The sequence below is a fragment of the Lasiodiplodia theobromae genome, assembly GCF_012971845.1.
Source record: "Lasiodiplodia theobromae strain AM2As chromosome Unknown scaffold_13, whole genome shotgun sequence".
NCBI lineage: Eukaryota > Fungi > Ascomycota > Dothideomycetes > Botryosphaeriales > Botryosphaeriaceae > Lasiodiplodia > Lasiodiplodia theobromae.
The window spans coordinates 1,004,759-1,025,130 of record NW_023336333.1 but is presented as its reverse complement, the minus strand read 5'-3'; the positions used below and the strand labels follow the sequence as shown (position 1 = coordinate 1,025,130).

General features: G+C 52.0%; 6 protein-coding genes across 6 annotated transcripts; 3 read left to right on the top strand and 3 right to left on the bottom strand.

Moving 5' to 3' along the window:
- Positions 1 to 16: 16 nt before the first annotated feature.
- Positions 17 to 519, top strand: LTHEOB_5071 (uncharacterized protein; the record flags this gene model as incomplete). The annotated part of the gene is made up of 3 exons (XM_035514176.1): positions 17 to 19; positions 70 to 228; positions 292 to 519. 3 exons carry the CDS (start codon positions 17 to 19, stop codon positions 517 to 519), a joined length of 390 nt encoding a protein of 129 aa, XP_035374513.1.
- Positions 520 to 2,231: 1,712 nt separating this feature from the next.
- LTHEOB_5070 (uncharacterized protein) lies at positions 2,232 to 3,284 on the top strand (the record flags this gene model as incomplete). The annotated part of the gene is made up of 1 exon (XM_035514175.1): positions 2,232 to 3,284. One exon carries the CDS (start codon positions 2,232 to 2,234, stop codon positions 3,282 to 3,284), a length of 1,053 nt encoding a protein of 350 aa, XP_035374512.1.
- A 613-nt stretch (positions 3,285 to 3,897) lies between these two features.
- On the bottom strand, positions 3,898 to 5,672 carry LTHEOB_5069 (Nacht domain protein; the record flags this gene model as incomplete). Its single annotated transcript, XM_035514173.1, has 3 exons — positions 3,898 to 5,199; positions 5,256 to 5,559; positions 5,608 to 5,672. 3 exons carry the CDS (start codon positions 5,670 to 5,672, stop codon positions 3,898 to 3,900), a joined length of 1,671 nt encoding a protein of 556 aa, XP_035374511.1.
- Positions 5,673 to 7,492: 1,820 nt separating this feature from the next.
- LTHEOB_5068 (AAA family ATPase) lies at positions 7,493 to 9,783 on the bottom strand (the record flags this gene model as incomplete). Its single annotated transcript, XM_035514172.1, has 3 exons — positions 7,493 to 8,340; positions 8,392 to 8,578; positions 8,776 to 9,783. 3 exons carry the CDS (start codon positions 9,781 to 9,783, stop codon positions 7,493 to 7,495), a joined length of 2,043 nt encoding a protein of 680 aa, XP_035374510.1.
- Positions 9,784 to 12,034: 2,251 nt separating this feature from the next.
- LTHEOB_5067 (Snf2 family helicase) lies at positions 12,035 to 12,331 on the bottom strand (the record flags this gene model as incomplete). Its single annotated transcript, XM_035514171.1, has 1 exon — positions 12,035 to 12,331. One exon carries the CDS (start codon positions 12,329 to 12,331, stop codon positions 12,035 to 12,037), a length of 297 nt encoding a protein of 98 aa, XP_035374509.1.
- A 4,236-nt stretch (positions 12,332 to 16,567) lies between these two features.
- Positions 16,568 to 19,294, top strand: LTHEOB_5066 (Monophenol monooxygenase; the record flags this gene model as incomplete). Its single annotated transcript, XM_035514170.1, has 7 exons — positions 16,568 to 16,735; positions 16,784 to 17,053; positions 17,108 to 17,578; positions 17,638 to 17,940; positions 17,997 to 18,263; positions 18,324 to 18,748; positions 18,799 to 19,294. 7 exons carry the CDS (start codon positions 16,568 to 16,570, stop codon positions 19,292 to 19,294), a joined length of 2,400 nt encoding a protein of 799 aa, XP_035374508.1.
- Positions 19,295 to 20,372: the final 1,078 nt, after the last annotated feature.

Genomic DNA, 20,372 nt, shown 5'->3' with positions numbered 1-20,372 from the left:
GGAACCGCCGGACAACATGGTACGTCGCTGTGGCATGGCCAAGCCTCATCCAGCTGACCAGTCAAATAGCAGCGACAAGAGCCACACACCCAGCCACCGCCGCTGATCAGGCCGCGCCCACAGTATCAGCAGGACGAGCAGTATCGACGGAACCAGCAATATCGCCAGCAACAGAGCCAGAAGCTACAAGAGAAACCCACTACCTCGTCTCTCTCTCCGCCGTCCAGAGTTCGTCATCACCCCAACCAACAGGCACTTTGACCTCAATTCTAACCAATGTTCTCACCACAGACCACCACAGCCCCTCCTTCTCCGAGCGCCGAACAGTGCACATACTCGTCTTTGATGAGAGACAAATGTGTCTACGAGGTTGAAGCTGGTATGGAGAATATCAACATCGACGAAGACTGGATCTCTCGAAACGGCGCCTTCGCTTGTATCTGGGCCCTGACTTACAAGCTGGGCGACACCGTCTCTGAGTCTGTCGAAGTTCCCGCGAAGCATAACACGAGAGGATAAAAAGCTATTTGACAATGAAAGGTAATGAAAAGGAACGTATCAAAAGCAATCTCATTACGTCATTCATGGAAGTTCTTCAGCAGCTGATGGGTTTGGCTGAGCCGGCGTACGGTTCACGGTTACCTGCTTTCACAACAGGACATTCACGATTAGTGACATCACGTAATTTGGCGCTGGACAGGACCTCTGTGCTTGCAGTGCAATCCCAAATTGTTCATATTATCTTGCTGTCTATCTGCGCGTGATGACGCTCTCCCACGCTCCTTACCCGCCATGCTTCTGTACACTGTTTTCTCTACTTAGTTGACTATTCAAACAGGAATTTGCGGTGCGAATCTGCAACCCCTCGGCATCCATCTGGTCTATCTGCACGTTTTGATCGGGTGCAACATGTGTTGCATTTTCTGCAAGGGACACACAGTTCACACTTTCCCGATCGCGCGCCCTGCAGCCATACCACCGCTCTGGTCATTTGCCTCGCCGCCCCTCTCCCACCTTCTCTACCGTCGCCATTTACTTCAGAACAGCTACTGAAACACGGAAACATCGCGGCGATGCGTCCAAGACGGCAACCGCCACTACCTTTCGCGCCCCCAACACAGATTCTGGGTCGTTACACACCCAAACATAGACACATGCCAGCCAGCCTCTGCACATGTGTCTCTACATCTTGCTGTCAACTATTCATACGTCAAGTCAGGAATTTTTCCGGCCTGCTCAGCTGCACAACTCTAGCCTCACCTGGTTTTGTGAGAATCAAAGGGCACTCGAACTACTGACTGTTGATCTGCGCCTGGATATCATAGACGCCATCTGGCCCGTGGATAACGCTGGTGCAAACAATGAACGCCGCGTGCGGTTCGTGACACAATGTTTATTTTTGGCCATGGGCTTGCTTCTAGACGGAGAGATCGAGAAAGATCTGTTTATTCTACCAGCGGCCGATCGCTTGCTTCTATGCGCATGTTTGGAACCGGTCCCATTTGATGGGCCAGTGACATCCAGGGGGCGGTGGCTCTGTCATGTACAGCCCCATCTTGCGGGAAGATGCTAGCGCAGAAATCGACACAAAGGAACCTGAACTTCGCCTGGCGAAACAACAAGTCAGCATCGGGGGCCTAAGCTCGTTTCGGTGGTGTGATCAGTCAGAAATGTAGATTTTCATACGGGATGACTGCTGTCCAGCAATCGAGTGCGAATTCAATTGGTTTATGCGATATTGTTCTGTACTGAACTGTGTTATGGGGGCAAGTGAGTGGAGGGATGGAGGTATTGAGCGATTCGGGCCGACACCACAGCCTTAACCACTATAAGGCGGCGATACACGGATTTTCAGCCTCTAAACTGTTCAAGCTAGCTTGGGGCTAAGAATACACTTTTACTGACGGTGGCCCCGAATTAACTTGCCGATACGCGTATAGGTTTCCGCCCCCAACCTGTCAGATATGACATCATAGATCTGAGCCGTGCACACGCATTCTCCTCATTGGTCTATCTGAGTACTACCAGGCCGAGGCTGTGCTGTGAATCGCATGGCTTGGGTAGAACCCGTGCTCATGGTAGAGGATGATAAAACATCGACACGCCCTTCGTTCAGAACTCAAAGCAACACTACTTTTCATTCTGCACATTAACCATACAATTGCAATTAACGAAGCCTTACGGACATCCACACACACCACTTGTCGCTTGCATCCAAAGCCACATACACCATGAGCTACGAAAAAGCTCCCTACCAAGACTCCGAGAAGTCCTTCCAACAATCCGAAAAGTCCTTCATACCACCACCTCCTCCATACACGACCGCCGCATACCCTCAGCCCGCCGGACCTGTCGTTCCCCCGCAGCACGCAGCACCGAATCAGGCCTACTACTATCCCGGCGCCCCATTCGCTCCCTCCACAGGATATGCTGCTCCACCACCACAGGCCCAGAATCAACAAGCCTACTATTACCCCGGCGCTCCCTACGCTCCCTCCACCTCTCCCTACCCCGCCGGCGGTGCCCCTCCAGTAGCAGCACCAGCTCCTCCTCCTCCTCATCCTCCCCAGGCTTCCTACCCCTCCTCCTCCAGCAGTAGCCTCCACGCCTTCCCACCCACCATCAACGGCTACTACAGCTGGAAATCCATGACGACAATCTACCTCGGCCCCAGCAAATCCGAAAAGACGCACGCGCTCAAGATCCACGACAAGCTCTTCTCCTCCAAGCAAACCCTCGCCCTCCACGCCGGCCCCACCCCCGACCACCCTGTCCTCGTTAGCGCCTTCTCGCGCGGCTACAAGGACCAGGAGTTCACCGTGACCGTCCCCGGCCGCGGGCCCGGCGGCGCCGACGTCGTGGTGCCGACGAGCAGCATCAAGACGGGGAAGATGAGCAGGGCGGCGCGGTTCGAGGTCGAGGTCGGTGGGCCTGGGAGCGGGAGGAGGGAGACGTTCGAGTGGCGCAGCAGCCATGGCGAGGAGATCAGCGCCGTCGCGACGGGGTATTCGTTCGGCTGGAAGCTGGTGCGGCTGTCTGGCGGCGGCGGCGCCAACGGGGGGCCGGTGGGCAGTGGGCGTGGTTTCTCGAGCGATGGGAACGAGGTCGTGGCTGTGATTGCGCACAATGCGTCGTGCAGCATGTCGAAGGGGATGCGGTTCTCGTTTTTGGGGAGCGGGTTGGCGGGCGCGTTTGGAGAGGTGTGGGAGATTGTGGCGGTGGGGTCGGCGCTGAAGCTTTGGTATAGGGATGTGGAGCACATGGCTTCTGCGGCGTCTGGTTGAGCGGGTTCGGGTTTGGGGGAAGAGGGGGAATTGCGGGAGGGTGGTATTAGTTTCTGCACATGACTTGATGACAGATTGAAATGCACTTGTATAGCAGTATTTCAAGTTGAATAGTATATATCTTTGTACATATTCCGAGCCCAGGTGAATTCACATCGAAGCTCCTGGCTTTTTCGGATTTTATCCAAGTATTTTCAAATTACTCCGCAACATTTCAGCTCCACAATCTACTTTGTTGAAAAAACCAAGATATCCACTCGTTGACAAAATAGAAATTTGGAAGTGGTGCTAGTTGCATATGCTGCTTGCTAGCCAAAATCCATTCTCGTGTGTTAAAAAAACAATTCCCCGGACTCGCAAACAGAACAATCTCCCATCCATTAACCTCGCCAACTACCGCATCACTCCACTGCTTCCACACTTGTGATTAGTTATCTTGAAAAGATACATTGATTTTATTTCATCAGGAGAAAGATGAACTCCCGTTCCGTCACTGCAGTGAAATCCTCCCGAGTCTCGGTGGCCGCACGGATGCACTACATAGATGTTTCCTTCCTCAAGGTCGAACTCCTCCCAGGACAAGACCCCGGGTTGTTCTTTTCATGAGCCGTTACTAAGACTTTATCCGAAGAGACTTCAGACTCTTTCGTTGCTTCTCCGATCGCGCAGCAGCCGTCCGTTTAAGGCGTGGGGGTAGCGGCGATGCCCGATGCACCGTTGCATACCCGTGCGGGCTACCTTCGAGCTCATCTACCAGCTTTGAATCAGGCGCACCAAAGTTCAGCACCAATATCTTGACTGTGGCCCCTGAGGCTTGGACGGATTCCGTGAGCTGCTTGAATGCTGAGAGAAACTGCAGCTGCCATTTCCGGTCGCCGCTGTGTAGTCGGCAGAGGTCCTCGCTTTCAATGACGACGAAGGAAGTGCCTATTCTACACAGGATTCGGCAGAGGAGGTCTAGCCATTCCTTCTCCGCGTGGTCTGACTTGAGTTTGTCGAAGTTGAGTCCATCATACAGTTCGGGCAAGATGTTGCTGTGGCGGCGAATGGCCTGACAAAAAAGTGACCTCAGGATGTTTTCAATCGACGGCGTGTAATCAGAAGAGCTGGGCTGTGAAAGTGTGTAGAGGGTCTCACAGTGCTGTGATCGGATATGAGAGATCAACTCAACGGCCAGACTCTTGGTAGCCGCATTCGCGCGGGATCCAGATTGCAGCATCAGCAGTGACGATCCCGGGCTTGTTCCCCACCAATTCAAGGCCGCCATGACGCTGCCAACGTCAAAGACGTATCCAGGCTTCTTCTGGCGGTTTCTGGACAGGACTTGTTGCTTGTGCAGGTTTCGTTCGGGATCAACTGGTGGGCTGAGCTGCACGAGGATCTCCTGCTGGAAGCAGTATATGTCCCGGGGTCCCGCCGGTGGCTTCTCCACGAGGGACTTCGTCGCGATGCCAACCTTCAGCACGTGGTCGATCTTCTGCTCGCAGTTCATAGTATACCGACTGATCTGTTGGACACCATACTCGAGTCTTTGCAAGCGAAGGTCGACGTCGTCTACGCCCCCTCGAACATCCCTGACCACGCCGTGCATGTCCCGGAGCTCTGCCCAGCTGGCGTGGCTGGCAAGACTGGCGATCGTATCGGCGGCATTCTTGACGTGTTGTAGGGTGTCTCTATAGACGACATCGAATGGGCTGACAATGGAGAGCAGTAGGCGAGTAGCTGATCGGTGCTTGTACCAGGGGATGACGTTGACGAAGAACTTGAGAATATAGGCATACAGGGCTGCCACGGCATGTTTCATGTGCTCTGTTTGGTACAGCTCCGCGGTGAGTTTTACTTGCGCTAGTATATTGCCGATGTCGGTAAGGGCTTGCGCAAGTTTCTCCACAAGTTCATGGTGGTTTATAATTCCCTGAATGAGCAGTCAGAAAAATAATCACCCAATAAGATGTGGGGAAAGATGCTCACGGTGAAAACCAGCTTTAAAGTTCCCCACGCTAGCGATACATACTCTGGGTGGTGCTGTGCCAGGGTATCGAGGACGCGCTCGTAGTGCGCGACGCGAGCGGAGAAGCTGTGCAAACAATCCAAAACCTTCTTGCGCTTGTATCGATGCTTGTTGTATTCATCCTCCAAATGGCTCACAATTTGGAGAATGCTTTCTGGAGAATTAGCTGAGAAAACGATCTTCAGGCCGTTAGCGTCCCCTTTTAGATCCTTCTGCAGCGTAGACACGGCTTCATCGTAAGCCTGACGTGCAATGTCATTCGTTCTGCAATTTTGTAAGTAAATGATAAGTCACAATTATTAGTCAACTTACGGTTGAACTGCCAGTGGAAGATATGCGGCAGTAATGCCGTCGCTTAGAGGGATCGTGGCAGCCATGGGTAATGCGAAAGCCGGTGAGACGCAACAGCTGGCCCGCACCAGGCGCGAGGGGGATTGTCTCCTCTCTATCAGCGTAAATCCATTTCTCATCCAGTCAGGCTGAGCATTAAATCACAAGTCGCATATTTCCACGTCATCTGCAGGCGCCTGAAGATGAATATGTGCATGATGCAGCCACTCTGGGGCCATTCGATGCGCCTCAGCGGCAAGACGAAACGTCGATGGTTGATACGCTGAGATAGACCACACCCGGTATCGTACGGCGCATATGATTGGGCATTACTCATCCCCAAGCGCTTGATGAGGGGTAAGGATCACCGGCAAACTTGGCCCCGAAATGTGCAGTTGCCAAGCGCGGCTGAGCAACTCTCAGCCTGCGACGGGCACTGACAGGCAGCAGCAGTATTTCACCGGTTATCGCGCGTCCCGTAATTTTTGCCACAACTTTCTGCGAAGCTTTCAGCCCACGGCCTGTCCAGGAATGAAACGTATTTCACCCCCAGCCACTGGTCAGAGAATGCGCCAGCACCGGCATGGAAAGGGTACAGTCCGATAGCTCCAAGCTGTCTGCTTTGGGCGCACGACGAATACCAGACGTTTCCCTTGCGCTTTCAAGCTCCGGCCTCGGCGGCGTGACGCGAGAACCCCAACATGGAACCATGCTTCAGCAAACCACCTCACCAGCACAGCCAGGGCTTGCTCCCATACAGCGATGGAGTAATTCAAACACAAGTACACCTCGCGGTCCTAGATCATCGAAAATCCCCGGGAAGAATATGTACGGCTCTTTGAGTTCGGCCATAGGTCCATCGAAAGATTGTTCACACGTCAACTACACCGTTTCTGAGGATGCCACGGAGTCAAACTTGCTCAGTAAACTTTCAAGGATGCTAGCCATTCTTGATGAGTCAACATTGGTGCATTTAGTGGTTATCACAAACACGCAAGCCCACAAGGTCAAGCCAACTTACCAGACGGCTCATGATGCTACACCAACAAAAAAGGGCGCTATTTCAGTCGATCCTCACGTCTCCCGCGGGTCCACAAATTCACCTGGATTGGGGTATCCTCTGGCTGTCGGCCAAGTTGCTGAGGCATTGCGCTCGGCATTTGTTGCAAGAAAGCAGATTTATAAGATCATTACAGAGTACAGCAGCTGGGTATTCAATTCCCAATAGACTAGCTTGCACTCTTGTCTAACGGTCGATACAGGCTGTTTCAGGTCATAAGGGTATATCCCTAGTTCATGTACCTGATACCGTGATACTAACAGCTTTCAGAAGGCCTTACCAAACGGCAGATGTGGTACGATCTAGCCTCTCGATATCCTGTAATAGATGAGCGAAGAATCCGCTTCGTGATGGACCATTGGTTTCGCTTTAACATTTCCAGAAAAGAAGAGTTGGTTTCAAGTGGAGGTATGGAGATGGTCATCCCAAAAAGTCCAGCAAAGGCTCACCCATGGACATCACAGCCTACTTGAGCATCGTCAGTTACGCTATCTACGGCGCAATGGTTTCCCTAGAGGTGTCACGACTTTTTAGTGTGATCACGGGACCCATGAGCTCCTCAGCTATGGTTCCAGACCTTCTGAAATCTATCGCCTCGTGCGATGATCGCGCAAAACTTGAGCAAATTATACAAAGCATTGACAAAAAAAGGGAAGGGATCATTGGCAGTCTGTAATGACATCACAATAAGCCACTCAAGCTAACTAGTACGTAGTTCACGCCTGGATCGATTACATGTATACACCCGTGGACGAAGAATGATCAAGTCAACACAACACCAAAGGAAAAGGATCCTAGATCCAACATCTAATGAGCTCGGATGTTCCCGTCCATGGCTATCTCATCATCCGTGTACCCGCCTCGAGTTTTGACGAGATACTTCTCGAATTCATTCGCAATTGAAATGACTCTCTCGAAATGGTCAAACCGCAGCCTCTGCTTCTTGTGGAAGGCAAGCTGTCGTGCAGTCTTGATGGTGTTTCGAATCTGCCTTCCATTTAGTTCGTGTTGTGATAGCAGATGGATGTGTTTATTCAACTCGTTGACTACGTTTGCGTCCTCTTCGGGAACCAGAGCGTTGATGAACTTTGACCAGATTTTGAAGCGTTCTGTTTGGCCGAGGGAGGGGTAATGAACGGCGAGCTGAATTCTGGATTTGAAGGCTTCATCAAATTTGCCGACGCGGTTGGAAGTGAGGATGAGTATGCCATCGTAGTATTCGACAGCCCGAAGGAACACCGAGACCAATGCATTTCGCGCCAAATCAGCGTCGGAGCGCTCCTCCAAGAAGACATCTGCCTCATCAAGGAGGACAACGCATCCCCATATTGTACCGATGTGAAAGACGGACTCGAGGTATTTTTCCACCGCCTCCGGATCTATACCCATGTCCCCGCAGGTCACGCGGTATAGAGGTTTTTCCGTAAGTTCTGCAACAGATTCCGCTGTAAGCGTCTTACCTGTGCCGGGACTGCCGTGAAGTAGCATCACTAGACCGTTTCCTTTGCCCTCGACTAGATCAGTCGAGTTGAGGGTCTGCGTATGGACCGTGACCAGAGCTTCAATGATCTCTTTTTTGTCGCCGTCTAGCACGAGCCTTTCGAAGGCTGTGGCGTTCCAGTCTACTTCCTCGATGCAATCAACGAATAAAGATCCTACGCGATGGTCAGCTCCGTCAAAAAGACCTTTATAGTGTCAGTACGTACGCCATTTTTTGTCGTGAAAGCCGTAGCCCAGAACCGTGGCTGGTAGGAGCAAGGGGAAGTCGTCGCCAGGTGGGTGTTCTTCCCTCATCTCTTCTGCACTGATGGTATTGTGCTCGGCTGGCTCCTCGACAGTCGAAGCATGCAACAGTTGGTATGTCTTCATGTCGACCATGAATCTCGGCTTGGTCTGTAAAAAAGTTAGCAGTGCGCATGGAAATGATTCAGGGATATTCATACGGTACGGATTTCAAATGATGGGTGCTTCGTATTGTAGCTCACAAATCTGCGGTATCGAAGTGGCCAGAACTTTTCCCCTCTTGCTCTCAGACGTTCTTCCAGCCCCGTCTGATCAAAGCGAAGTGGGTACATATTCAAATCCCTCACCTTAATTGTGTCTTCCCCTTCTGGAGGCCATTTCACTCTATTAATGGTCTCCTGCTTGCGGAAAAAGCCATCAAACACCCAGGTCCAACATTGCAGCTCGAGTGTGGGATGGATTTTCTCTAGCTTTCGACACATGTATGCCTGCGGCTGATTATCCTGAACACCCACGACAACCTGATCGGGGCCAAACAACTTCTGAAAATGTTTTTTCGACACGCGACCACTGGCAAAAAGCTTGTCTGCTTCTGTGTACTCCTCACCAAGCTCTTCGTTTAGGTACTTCTGCAGAGCCAGCAGTTGGTGTCGGCTTTCGTCCTCGTTATCGGCAATGTACTCATTGATGGCTTGACGCTTGTGATAAAGGCTCAGGTATGGGAAATCCATGCGCAACATTTCCCTTTTTTGATCAAGAAGGTCGGGTGGAGGAGGCGGCATCAGCGATCCAGGTGGCGGCGGAGGCGGCGGAGGCGGTGGCTCGGAATAGTCCTCGGGCTTCAACGTGGGATCAAGCTTCTCAAGACAGTGGCGCAACGCATCGGAGAGGACGGCCATGCTCTCGTGCTCTGGCTTGGCCTCTTTACTATCGCGCGGCAGAATGAACAGAAAGGGCCAGATTCGGGTTGACACAGTCAAATCGGCGTTGGGCAGCTTGGTGCGCACAAAGTCCTTTTTGATATCCTCGTGGTATTCACGGCAGTGATAGACCTTGTAAACCACCAAGCATACGTTTTCCTGCTGCTGTATATAGCTGTTCACATCTTCTATTGGATTCTTGCCACGCAATGCGCTTGCTTTGCTGTCTCCGGCGAAGAGACGGGGGTGGTCGAGGAAGGAGGCGGAGATTGCATGGCCTTCATGTGCCTCATTGGATTTGGAATCGCAATCGACCGTGTGGATGACTAAGTAAGCAGCGTCTATGGCGAAATCGGTGGCCTCAGCCTGCTTAGTGCCGTCTTGATTTGAAGCGTCTGTCCGAGCCGATCTACCTGGATCCTTCGGCCCGTTCATGGTTGAATGATACGAGATGTTCCGTTGAGAGATTCACAACACAAATTGAAAGTTTGCTGAAAATCAGATTTCGACGGGCGCACGCTGCACGTTCGGCGCTCCCACCGTTTATGTGCATAATCCGCCCCCACATGTGAAGCCAAGGCTGAACCTCCTCGCACGTCTCATGTGTCGCCAGCAGTGCATTTGACAGGGATATTACGAGAGCGATCACTGCAAGAACATTGAACGAGGCAGCCTTTTGTGTTCTCCCGCTTCAGTGGCGCAGTTGCCTAATGTTCACATCCCTGCGGGCGTCAGCACGAGAACACTCACAGACACACTCGAATCAATGAGCCGCGCAGCTGCGGTTAATTTGCTTCCCAGAGCCAGTGAAAAGAAATCGGGTGTCGGGAGCGCCTTTATCCCGGATAAACGGCGTTTTACTTGCTGGAAATCTATTTCCGTTCAAGAAGAAAACTTGTATTTCCGTGTCAGTGTTCGCTCGTAGAAAGTTGGGAGTGTCCTGCGTGTTGCACCCATTGTGTTATCGCTACCTTTCGCATCTCCACCCTCGCATCCCCACAACTCCGCAGCTCCGCGCTCCATCAGTGTATTCCCGAATACATCTGCAAACTGCATCCCGCTGCCACTTTCACAACGTCAACTGCCCGCCCGATCGATATCCAGTCCTCATACGAACCTGCCTCAGCCTCGCCCACCGACTGTCCTCGGCACCGCCCGCGCTGCGACCGTAGCCCCGTTTCGCCCACCACGCTGCCTCTAGAACACTATCGCCACCGCGATTGCCCTTCACAATGCTTGCTCATCAGGCAGCAAGGCGCACCTGTAGGCTATTGGTACTATAAGTAAGGACGCTGTTTTACGGGCAGAAGGTTCGAGCCATGCTGTGTTGCTGGCAGAGATGTCGCGTGAGGGAACTGCTAAGCTTGAGGCTACTTCCGGCGGAGCGGGGATACTTGCTCTGCTGCAAGTCCTCCAGTGGATCCCGCTGCGTCCACAACCTTCATGATGCCAGTTGCTGTCTACGCCGCTCGCCCAACCTGGGCGCAAAGCTGATCTCCATTAGATTGACCTTGCCCGCTGTCGCCGCTACCGTGACGCTCTGTGTGGTTGAGAATGTGCAATACATCCACGTTCGTAGCATAGCTTGAAGTACAATTGACATGAGTGAAAAACAAATCCACGCTTGCTTTTGGCTCACACACCCCTCTGTGAAGCTCACGATGACGTCGCCTGCACTGGATGCTAATGCTCTTCAGCTTCCTCGCTCTTGACAACGTTGCTTTCGAAAGCGCACAGCAGAGGAAGTCCGCGCTAAACCAGGAAAGGTATATCGTACCTCAAAGTACCAACATGGTGCAGGAAATTGATCACCAGCATGCTCGCGTGTGACAAACCCCCTTTCCAGGTGCGAGGATCTCACAGTTGCCGCAACACTACCACTACCATTTTCTTTCTCGTCCCGTCAACGGTACCAAACCTCACCATCGGCCGGGATCTCACTCTTATGTATGCTCTATGATCGCAACAACACAGCATCCAACCTTCTATCCAATTCCTGTGGGACGAGAGATGCAGTGCTACGGCGAGGCCGGCGGGACAACTCACCTCTTCAAGTTCTGCCCTCTGGACCTCAGCGGATAGGCTGACAAACAACATTTGTCTTGTCTGACTCTGAAAAGAAAGCAACTGCTCTGATACTTTTGACCAGCCTACAGCGGGGCCTGGTACCAGCTCTGAGACATTGGATCGGCCGCGAGGGGAGAATGGTGAGGCATTTGGTCGGCTGTTTCACGGGCACTTGCAGTAACAGAGACACAGACGGCGTCTTATACTGTGGTGGGACGATTCCTTTCCCTTTGTTGAATTGTTTTTCCCGCAGCTCCCGGACTACAAAATGGTCAAGCAGAACCGTCTCATTAATCCACCTCAAAAAGTACAAGCCGTATAGCCAGATGCAAACAAAATTGCCACCAAAAGCCGCCGTCATATCTTTTCTGAGGCTTCGCTTCCGCCTGCACATCTTGAGGATTTCCATCGTCTTTTCCATGTTGTTGTTATATCTCCTTTTAGACGAAGGAGCGCCCAGCCTTTGGCGTCCTGCATTCCACCAGGCGGCTATTTCTCAACCGTCTCACCACAACACTGGGATGGCTCCAGCTCACGCCGACAGACAGGGCACCTCGGCTTCTCTTCCTTCATGAATTGGACCAGGCAGTCCTGGCAATATGTGTGGCCTACGTCATGATTAGCATTGGACCACCGGCGAGAGAGGGGCGATCAGCCTATCAAACCCACCGCAGACCGTGTATGCAACCTCGGTCTCGAGTTCCTGGAGGCAAACGGGGCATTCGTCCGTCTCGAACGGCGTCGCGAATCTGTGGGCGTTGGCGGCATGCATGATGGCCCTGGGTGGTAGTGTCGGTCCTGGCGATGGATGAGGTCTTTTGGATTTCTTGGTGGGTTTTGTGACCTTCGCGGCTTTCTTGCGGCGCAGGGTGGTGGTGGAGGAAGGCCTGGTGCGCCGTTTCTTGGTGGAGGGCATGGTGGTGATCGTAATGGATTAAGAGCGCGGGGATGGATGAGGGCAGCTTGCGAAGGGCGAAATGGGTGAGTCGATCTTGAAGTTTCGATGAGCAGAACAGTTGATGGTGAATTTCTCCAGGTGGGAGGCGGTGAGTGTGGTCGCGGATATGCAGGTGTCCGTTCAGCTAATCTGTCGCCGGACAGGCAGCACGCGAGCGCGTGAATGGGACTGTGATCGCCATAACCAAGTGTTAGAGTGATTTTGATACTCTTGAGATAAAGTTATGGACCAACGGACCTCCCAATCAGCTGTCACCAAGTCCGCGTCGAGTCCACCAATTCCAAGAATCTCGACATGTTCGATGCTCAGGTGCATATGATCTCAATTCTTCAAGCCATCGGCGCTAGTATGTGCGAGACTGAGTGGGTAGCTCGGGCGTTTGTGATGGTGGTTTTGATGATGGTATGTTGGTGGTACTGCGTGGGAATGGCTAGTATTCGGAGACTCTGGGAGTGGCATCGGCGTTTGCGCCAAGGTTTATTATTTCGTTCTTCATGCCGGTGGTTCAATTTGGACAATGCACCTGCCTGGCGAAGGTAGAACCAATGGCTCTGATGAGCTGCTTAATGTCTTTCGAATGAGATACGCCGCAATCAGCATGCCTCTACTAGATCGCCTGGTAAAATTGCAGTGCATTGGGACGTTGGCGTGATGGCTTGTTCGACTTCAAGGACTACAAAGCCATTCCGCTTTTGGTCCCTTATTGATAATGCGAAATGAATTACGTGATCGCCTAAAACGCTAAACCCGTCGCAGACAGCCGTATGCTACTTTGACGTATCTTCATCGTACTGATCGCCTGTTACTGGAATAACGGTTGCTGTTCTTAACTCGAAGCCGCTTCAAGTAGCCAGTCGGTGCCATCCCAGGGATTCGTGACGTTCGCCCTACCACTCCTAGGCTTTTGGATACCCCTCCCCCTACAGCTGACTTTCACCACTACCTCGTTCTCAATCCAGAATGCAAAAATTAAAAGAAATTAACTTTGAAGTCATTCTTTTGCTCACCAGCTACCACCATGGGGCGCAGCACATTGTTTGGTCATGCGGAAAAGTTGCTCCTGGAGTAGAGAGCAGAGGAAAGCATTTGCAGGTCTGATTCGGGTGGCAGTGGAGTGAAGTCTATTCCGCATATCGCAGGACTCCATTATGGTTCTCCCCATCCATGGTTCTTGTCGACCGCTTGCTAACCCGGTGTAGAAGGTTGATGCTTGGCGCTACTACATTTCGATAATGCCCCACATTCTTCCCTCGATACCAGTGTTCCTGTCCTCTTTTGTCCCAGCCCTTTCTTATTGGCTGACATCACCACAATAGACACGAGAAACGCACTGTCTTTTCTAGTAATGGAGCATCATTCCAGAACACGAACAGAGAGACGGGGTTTGTGCAGGGACATGTGTCATAAAATGAAGGTAACTGACAGGGGAAGAGCTTTTACTACAATATCCGTCTGAGAGAGAAATTTCTTCTAATTCAGATGTTTCGGGCTGCTTAAGTCCCCGTTCGCGGAAGTGAATTTCTTTTAGTCGTTGCCATTCCAGCTAGCATTTTCTTTATCCAGTGAGAAAGCAGTAGTCAATTAGAGAGAAACACTGCTTTGTCCGTGATGTACTCTCCGTGCTTTGAACAGAACCGTATGCAATCCATTTGTACGCTATCGTGACTGCAACTAAGTCCCCGTCACCCTCGTAATCAACTGTAGCTAAAAGGGCACATCACATAATGTTTTGTCGGACTCCTTACCCAAGCACCCAAAACCTCTTCCTATTTTGACCAAAAAAAGAAAAAGGGAGAGATGGCCGAGACTATGATTCACATCAACCTTTCAAAAGCACTCATTGAGGGAGTAAACTTTGATTGCACGCCTTAGGCGCGGGAAAAGATCCTCAGCTGTTACAATACGTTGCAAAGCACTCATTACACATTATGGCGAAGAAGCCAGATAAGCATTAGGAGTCGTAGACATGCGATGATTCCGAGCTGTATCTTAATCAGCCGCCGGTTAACAGCGGTGGTGGGTCATCAAAGCGCAGCACTAGTATTATCAAGTCCGTGGCCGAGTTTATCAGCTTCACCAACGTCGGGATTTTCCGGATCTCGAGATTCCTTTCCAATCTTGTTGATGTGGTCGGAGCCTCGGCTCTTCGATTCTGCCATCTACTCAATTAGTTTAGCCGCCGAATACGAGGAGCGGCGGATCAGGCATTCAATATGAGTGGAAGAGACGGGCAGCGGTCTTGTTTTTTTTTTTTCTGGTGTAACTCAAAGCAGTGCTATCTTGCATCAGCGAGTCCGGCTCGATAAAGCGATCAGGTGAGCCGGGATCCGGAAGACGGTGCAGGAAACGAGATCTATGGGAGCACGACGTTGCCGTGAAAAAAGCAACAAGGGAAAGATCCTCGACAGGAGCGAAACGGGTGACTTGTAGATCCGGCAGCCGGCTTGTAGTGATTTCTGGGCGCATACGTCCTGCGCTGCGGGGAGGGAGGCCTGTCGGGCCGTCAATGCTGTGTTATTACTGTGCATGTGGTTCGCCTTGCATTCTAGTGGCAGAGGAATGGGTGAGGGCGATGGGTGCTGCTCAGAAATTCTACAGATATGGGTGCGGAGGCTGTGCAACTCGATAGATGATCGAGGCAGGATGCGAGGGGAAAACACTGTGCAAAACGACTGTTGCTTTCGGCAAAGGAGCAATGGGTGTCTATGTGAGTTTCTCGTGTCGATGGGAGGGGATCAATCTGGTAGGGATGTGTAAATTGAGAGTTCTTGGTCGCGTATCACGAAGCGCACAGCCGAAACCCGCCGCCTCTCCTTGATGTCGGTGGTGGGACTCAGGGCCTGATCGCCGGCTACACAATGCAACTACTGCGGGAAAAAGGCGCGTAAATACCCTATGAGTGACAAGCATCCCCATTTTCCTTTCTAGGTCAGCAATCTCCAATCCTGCAAAAGCTGCCCAAATCAGCGCTAGATCACAGAAACTTCCAAGCATAAGGATATCGTGATGTCAACGTACTTTAAACAGCGCACTTGTAGTATATTGAACGAGAACGTTGGAAGCAATTACTGGGATTTTGAGACCGTATATGGTAACATGTCTGCCCACTTTGCTCTATGGCACATGTCAAAGGAGTTACGTGTCACACTATTCCACGCCATGTTATATAGCCACTACACCATTTCTAGTTAATGGTGGCGGCGTGTTGTTGAGAATTCCATCGGTGTTTCCGCTTCATTAACCGTACGGCAAGCCGTCGTCGGAAAGCTTTACGTCAACGGCGGTGATAACGGCCACGCCGATGTTTCCTCGTAAGCCCTGGTAATACTAAAACGATATTGATATGTTGTTAGCCCAGATAATGGGCTTGTGAATGCATGAAGGAGAATATTACTCCAATAATGATGCTCTTTATCGGAGGATGTTTAGCCCCGCACTTCTGAAATGTGAAGCGTCACATGAATACGACACAGCAACAGAGTTGTGGCGGGGAACGGCCATGGTACGTAGTATGCTAGATTGTACACAGGGGCAGTGCAGTTAATATGATTGAAACTCGACTGTAGCTCTACAAGCCAGGTCAGTTGCCATCCACTATTTTACAGCATAGAGTATTGCTAATATCGGGTGAGCTTTTTCAATGCAATTCATCAGGGCAAAAATCTTGAATATGAATGGCTCTCGGAGAACTTATTACCACATTGCTAGCTTGCCAATTCAGAAAGAGAGCCGAAACAACCACGAGAAATTTTCCAATGTGGAACTGGACTGTCATGATGGCCACTACGCACTTCTCAAGTCTGAGCTGCTCGGAAGTCCCATCCATGATATCTATGCTGCAATCTAGATTCAATTCAGCTTAACAGTGTCATTGGTAGAGGTATTGTGCGACTGTAAACATCCCAGCTCCATGTGGCATTGGCGTTGAACACCGTGCGGGATTTTCGGATCTATCCTTGCCATGCCCCAGTTTGTGCGTCGTGAGTGCAACTTCATCTTCCCTGTACGCGGAATCCTCCGCCGACGGCACTATGCGCCCCTCATACCACTGGTCGGGTCTACAATGCGTCATCAGCTTTCACCGCTAATACTCTCTACCGGTCAATCTTCCAATGCCTGCTGAAAGAGATATAAAGCAAGCTCCCACACGGCTGGATATTGATATCCTCTTCAACATACGCAGACATTTTCGCAATGGATGGTCTCAATCACCTTACCCAGGCAAGAGTCCAGAATCTCTCGTCTTTACCATCACAATCCTCTCCAATCACAGCGGATCAATATGTGATCAAACACCTTGAGGAGGAGGTTCTCAAGGCCTGTGATGGCGAGATTCAGACCAGGATATGGTTCAAGTCGCCTGTATGCCTGTTTTCTATCAATTGGAATAGCCAAAGCTTACTTATGCAGCCGCTCGAGCAAGACACTATCCGCCTGATTAACGGTGTCAAGCTGTTTGCTGAATCTCACGACCAAGACTGGTGCGGAGACGACGAACAAGGCAACTGGACTTGGTTCGAGATCGCCATTCTGGAAAACGAAGATGCCACGGCCCCCAGAATGGTTGGAAATGAGGAGCTTGTTAAGCTAAGTCACATGAACTCTTTCCGCTCGAGTGACTACACATGGCAGGGTGGTCAGGTCTTCACAATGGATGACGAGTTCCTGAGCTCCCTGGAGGTAAGTAAGCGCTTGCGATCATGCTGAACCTGAAGCTTACACACATCATTGAAGGAGGGCAACGTTATTGCCGTACGCATTTGCGCTCAGTACGCGGCCTGGACAATCTACGCCAGAAACGGGTACCTCGTCTTCGACGTGGGCAGCGGCGATGGTCCCTGGCCAATCAAACCTCTTCCCTGCAGCGGCCCGCAGCCCCCTCGTCGCCGAAATGTCAAAGATTGGTTTGAAAAGGCAAAGAACCCTGCGAATGAAGAAGCCATGGAGCTCTCGTTGTTCATCGCCGCCATGGACAAATTCCAGCGCTTGCCTCCGACCGACCAGCTCTCGTACTTCCGCATTGCTGGGATCCACGACTACCCGAGAAATGTTTCGTGGAACATGGGCAAGAGACCAATCCCATACCACGATGATGATGACGTCAGGCGTAACAAAACCGTCAAAGACGAGGCGAACGGCAGCTACTGTGAGCACAACACAACATTGTTCCCCACCTGGCATCGCTGTTACCTGCTACTTTTCGAGGTGAGTAGTCTTCGGCACTAGCGAATGCTTAACTAGTAGCGAGCTAACAATACGTGCAGCGCAGAGTCAGCGACTTGATGAAGGAGGAGGTGAGAAATCGCAGCAGGGACAGGAACTCAAAGTGGACTGAGGTGGCGAACCGCTGGCGTTTGCCCTACTGGGATTGGGCGGCCAACCCGCAACTCCCGGAGCTGGTGGCAAACGAGAAGATCAAGGTGATTGTGTCGTGGGATGCAATTACTGATAAGCGTGAGACGGCGGAGGTGAACAATCCGATGTACCGCTTCCAGATGCCCGGTGGCCTTGTCATGGGCGACAAGTCGTACGGCGACTACCGCATCCAGACTGACGGCGAAGGTCCAGTGTGTATCCCCTGCCTTGCTATTTAATCCAAGACGATGCTAACAGCTGGAACCAGTGGGATGTGTGCATTGGCACCAGCCGGCATGCCATCAGCCTATATAGCAAACAGGATCTCTGGGTTCAGGGGCACACTGTTTCCGAAAAGGTGAACAAAGCCTTTGAAAAAACCAAAATGCAAGGTCAAACTCTCAAGGACGCCGTCTATCGCCTGCTTGGGAACGACTACATCGCTCAGTACAAGTATTTCGCGACTACCAAGTTCACCGATCCCTCAGGACCTAAGAACTATCTGTCCCTGGAGGCTATCCATAACACAGTTCATGTAAGACATCATCTTCCCATGTTGTATGCGCATATTCTGATGCATTATTTACCAATACAGAACTGCATTGGTGGTAACACTCCCATGGGCATTGGCCATATGGAGGCGCCCGCGGTAGCCGCCTTCGATCCTGTCTTCTGGCTCCATCACTGCAACGTTGACCGGCTGTTGTACCTGTGGCAACAGGTAAATGGATCATTGTGGTTCCACAGCTCAGATGGCGGTAAGAATGAGAGCGCCACAACGCCACTGCGGCCGTTCCGCAAATATGTAGGGAAACACGGGTTTTACGACTCAGACGGGGTCCGCAAGATCGGCGATTTGGGCTATACGTACGACGACAGCGACAAGATCACCGATGGCAAGGGCAATGTCTGCGATAAGGACCTTCGTGAGCACATCAACAAGCTATACGGCCCTGACAAAGATGCCTTCGAAAAGCCAGAGACAGACGTGGACCCCTTCATCAACATTGAGTACGATCGGTACGTAATACATCTCCCCCTTCCCTTGCATCGCTAATGCTATGCCCTAGCTACGCTCTGGGTGGCTTGCAGTACACCTTATTCTTCTTCATCGGACCTGTCAGACGCAACGTGCCGTACGCCCAGCAGGAGAGCCTGGCAGGCAGCATGTACACCTTCTCATCGCCTCTGCAGCGCTCCAGCAAGCGCGAAGGCGACGGCGACTCCACCAAGTCCAAGTACAGCAGCCCGGCGACGGGCTGCTCGAACTGCAACAAGCAGGCCGACGCCGGCGTACGCTCACGAGCGCAGGTCCCGCTGACGCGCAGCATTCCCCGGGAGAAGCGCACCACGCGCGCCGAGGCCGAGAAGTTCCTGAAGGAGGAGCTGAGCTGGGTCGCCGTCATCAGCCGCGGCAGCCTCCGCATGCCCCGTGAGGTCTTCGGCAAGGGCCTGGAGCTGAGCCTCTGGATCGGCACGAACAAGCTGCCCGATGATAGGACTGGCAAAACCGTCTTCGAGGACTACGTGGACGTTAAGTGGGATTGGAAGGAGGCGGAGCTCTGACCAAGGAGAGAGGAACGCGTGGAGCGGGGTGAAAGGATTGTTCCTGAGCTGGTCTGGGGACTGGACGATGGAGGTAGTCAGCCTGGAGTCAAGGTTTCGTGGAGAAGCGAACGAGGGGAAATTGTAACCAGGCAAGGAAGTCACTCGCTAATGGGAAGTATGCGATGTTTCTTATCTCCAAATTGGAAAATTTACGGCCGTTTCCTTTCTCAAACCACGGAAAACCTTGAGTGACATGTACTCATTTCTTCCGGGGTCATCATGGGGGCTCTCACCTCAGCTTCTCCAGAATTGTTCCGGATGCTCCTCCTGCCACTCATCAAGCTGCTGAACTACGACGTAATTTTTACCTGAGCGCACTCTTGACTGCAACGGTGTCGCGCTCGGCACGCCGTACGGGAGCCGCGTTGAAGCAGCATGTCGTTGGTCTCCACGGTTTCTGCGGCCCGTTTCTCTTTCGTGCCCGTTGGATGACAATGGCGAGGGAGTCCTTGTATGGCTTGTGCGAAGTCGCACCAGCGATAGTCATAAAGTGACCGCACTTGCTCCAAAGCTTGGGCTGACCGGTGTAGCAGCAGGGGTCCGATTGCCGCGTCGTCATCTGCCGAACCTATGACCCGTCCTTCTCCATGGCCATCTTCCTTGTTGTCTCCTGCGCACGCCTTATCTTTGTACTCCGCCGAATATCGGATGTCATGCCATCACACATGTGAAGGCAGGGCCCCGTGTTGGTGGAGCGGGTCGCCGACAACGAGCGGTGCGCGGTCCGCTGTGCAGAAGTAAATATGACAGAGACTTTGTTTGGACGAGAAGATGGCTCGGCTTCAGCAGCGGTTTCCCGTGAAGATGACAGAAGGCATGGTGAAAATGGTCGGTGACGGCGTCGGCTGTGAGATTTTATCAGCGGCCTGAGATATTCTGTGGTGAGTGAGGGCGTTGCGCGGCAGAGCTGGATGAGGCGGTGGACAAGTTGCTACTGGGTGTGAGGGAGAGGCCTCTTTTGTCGCTTTGGGAAATCGCGGGCTTTGGGCGCTTCCCTCTCGCGATTAAGCACGTCATTCTGCAGTTCGGCTTTCTC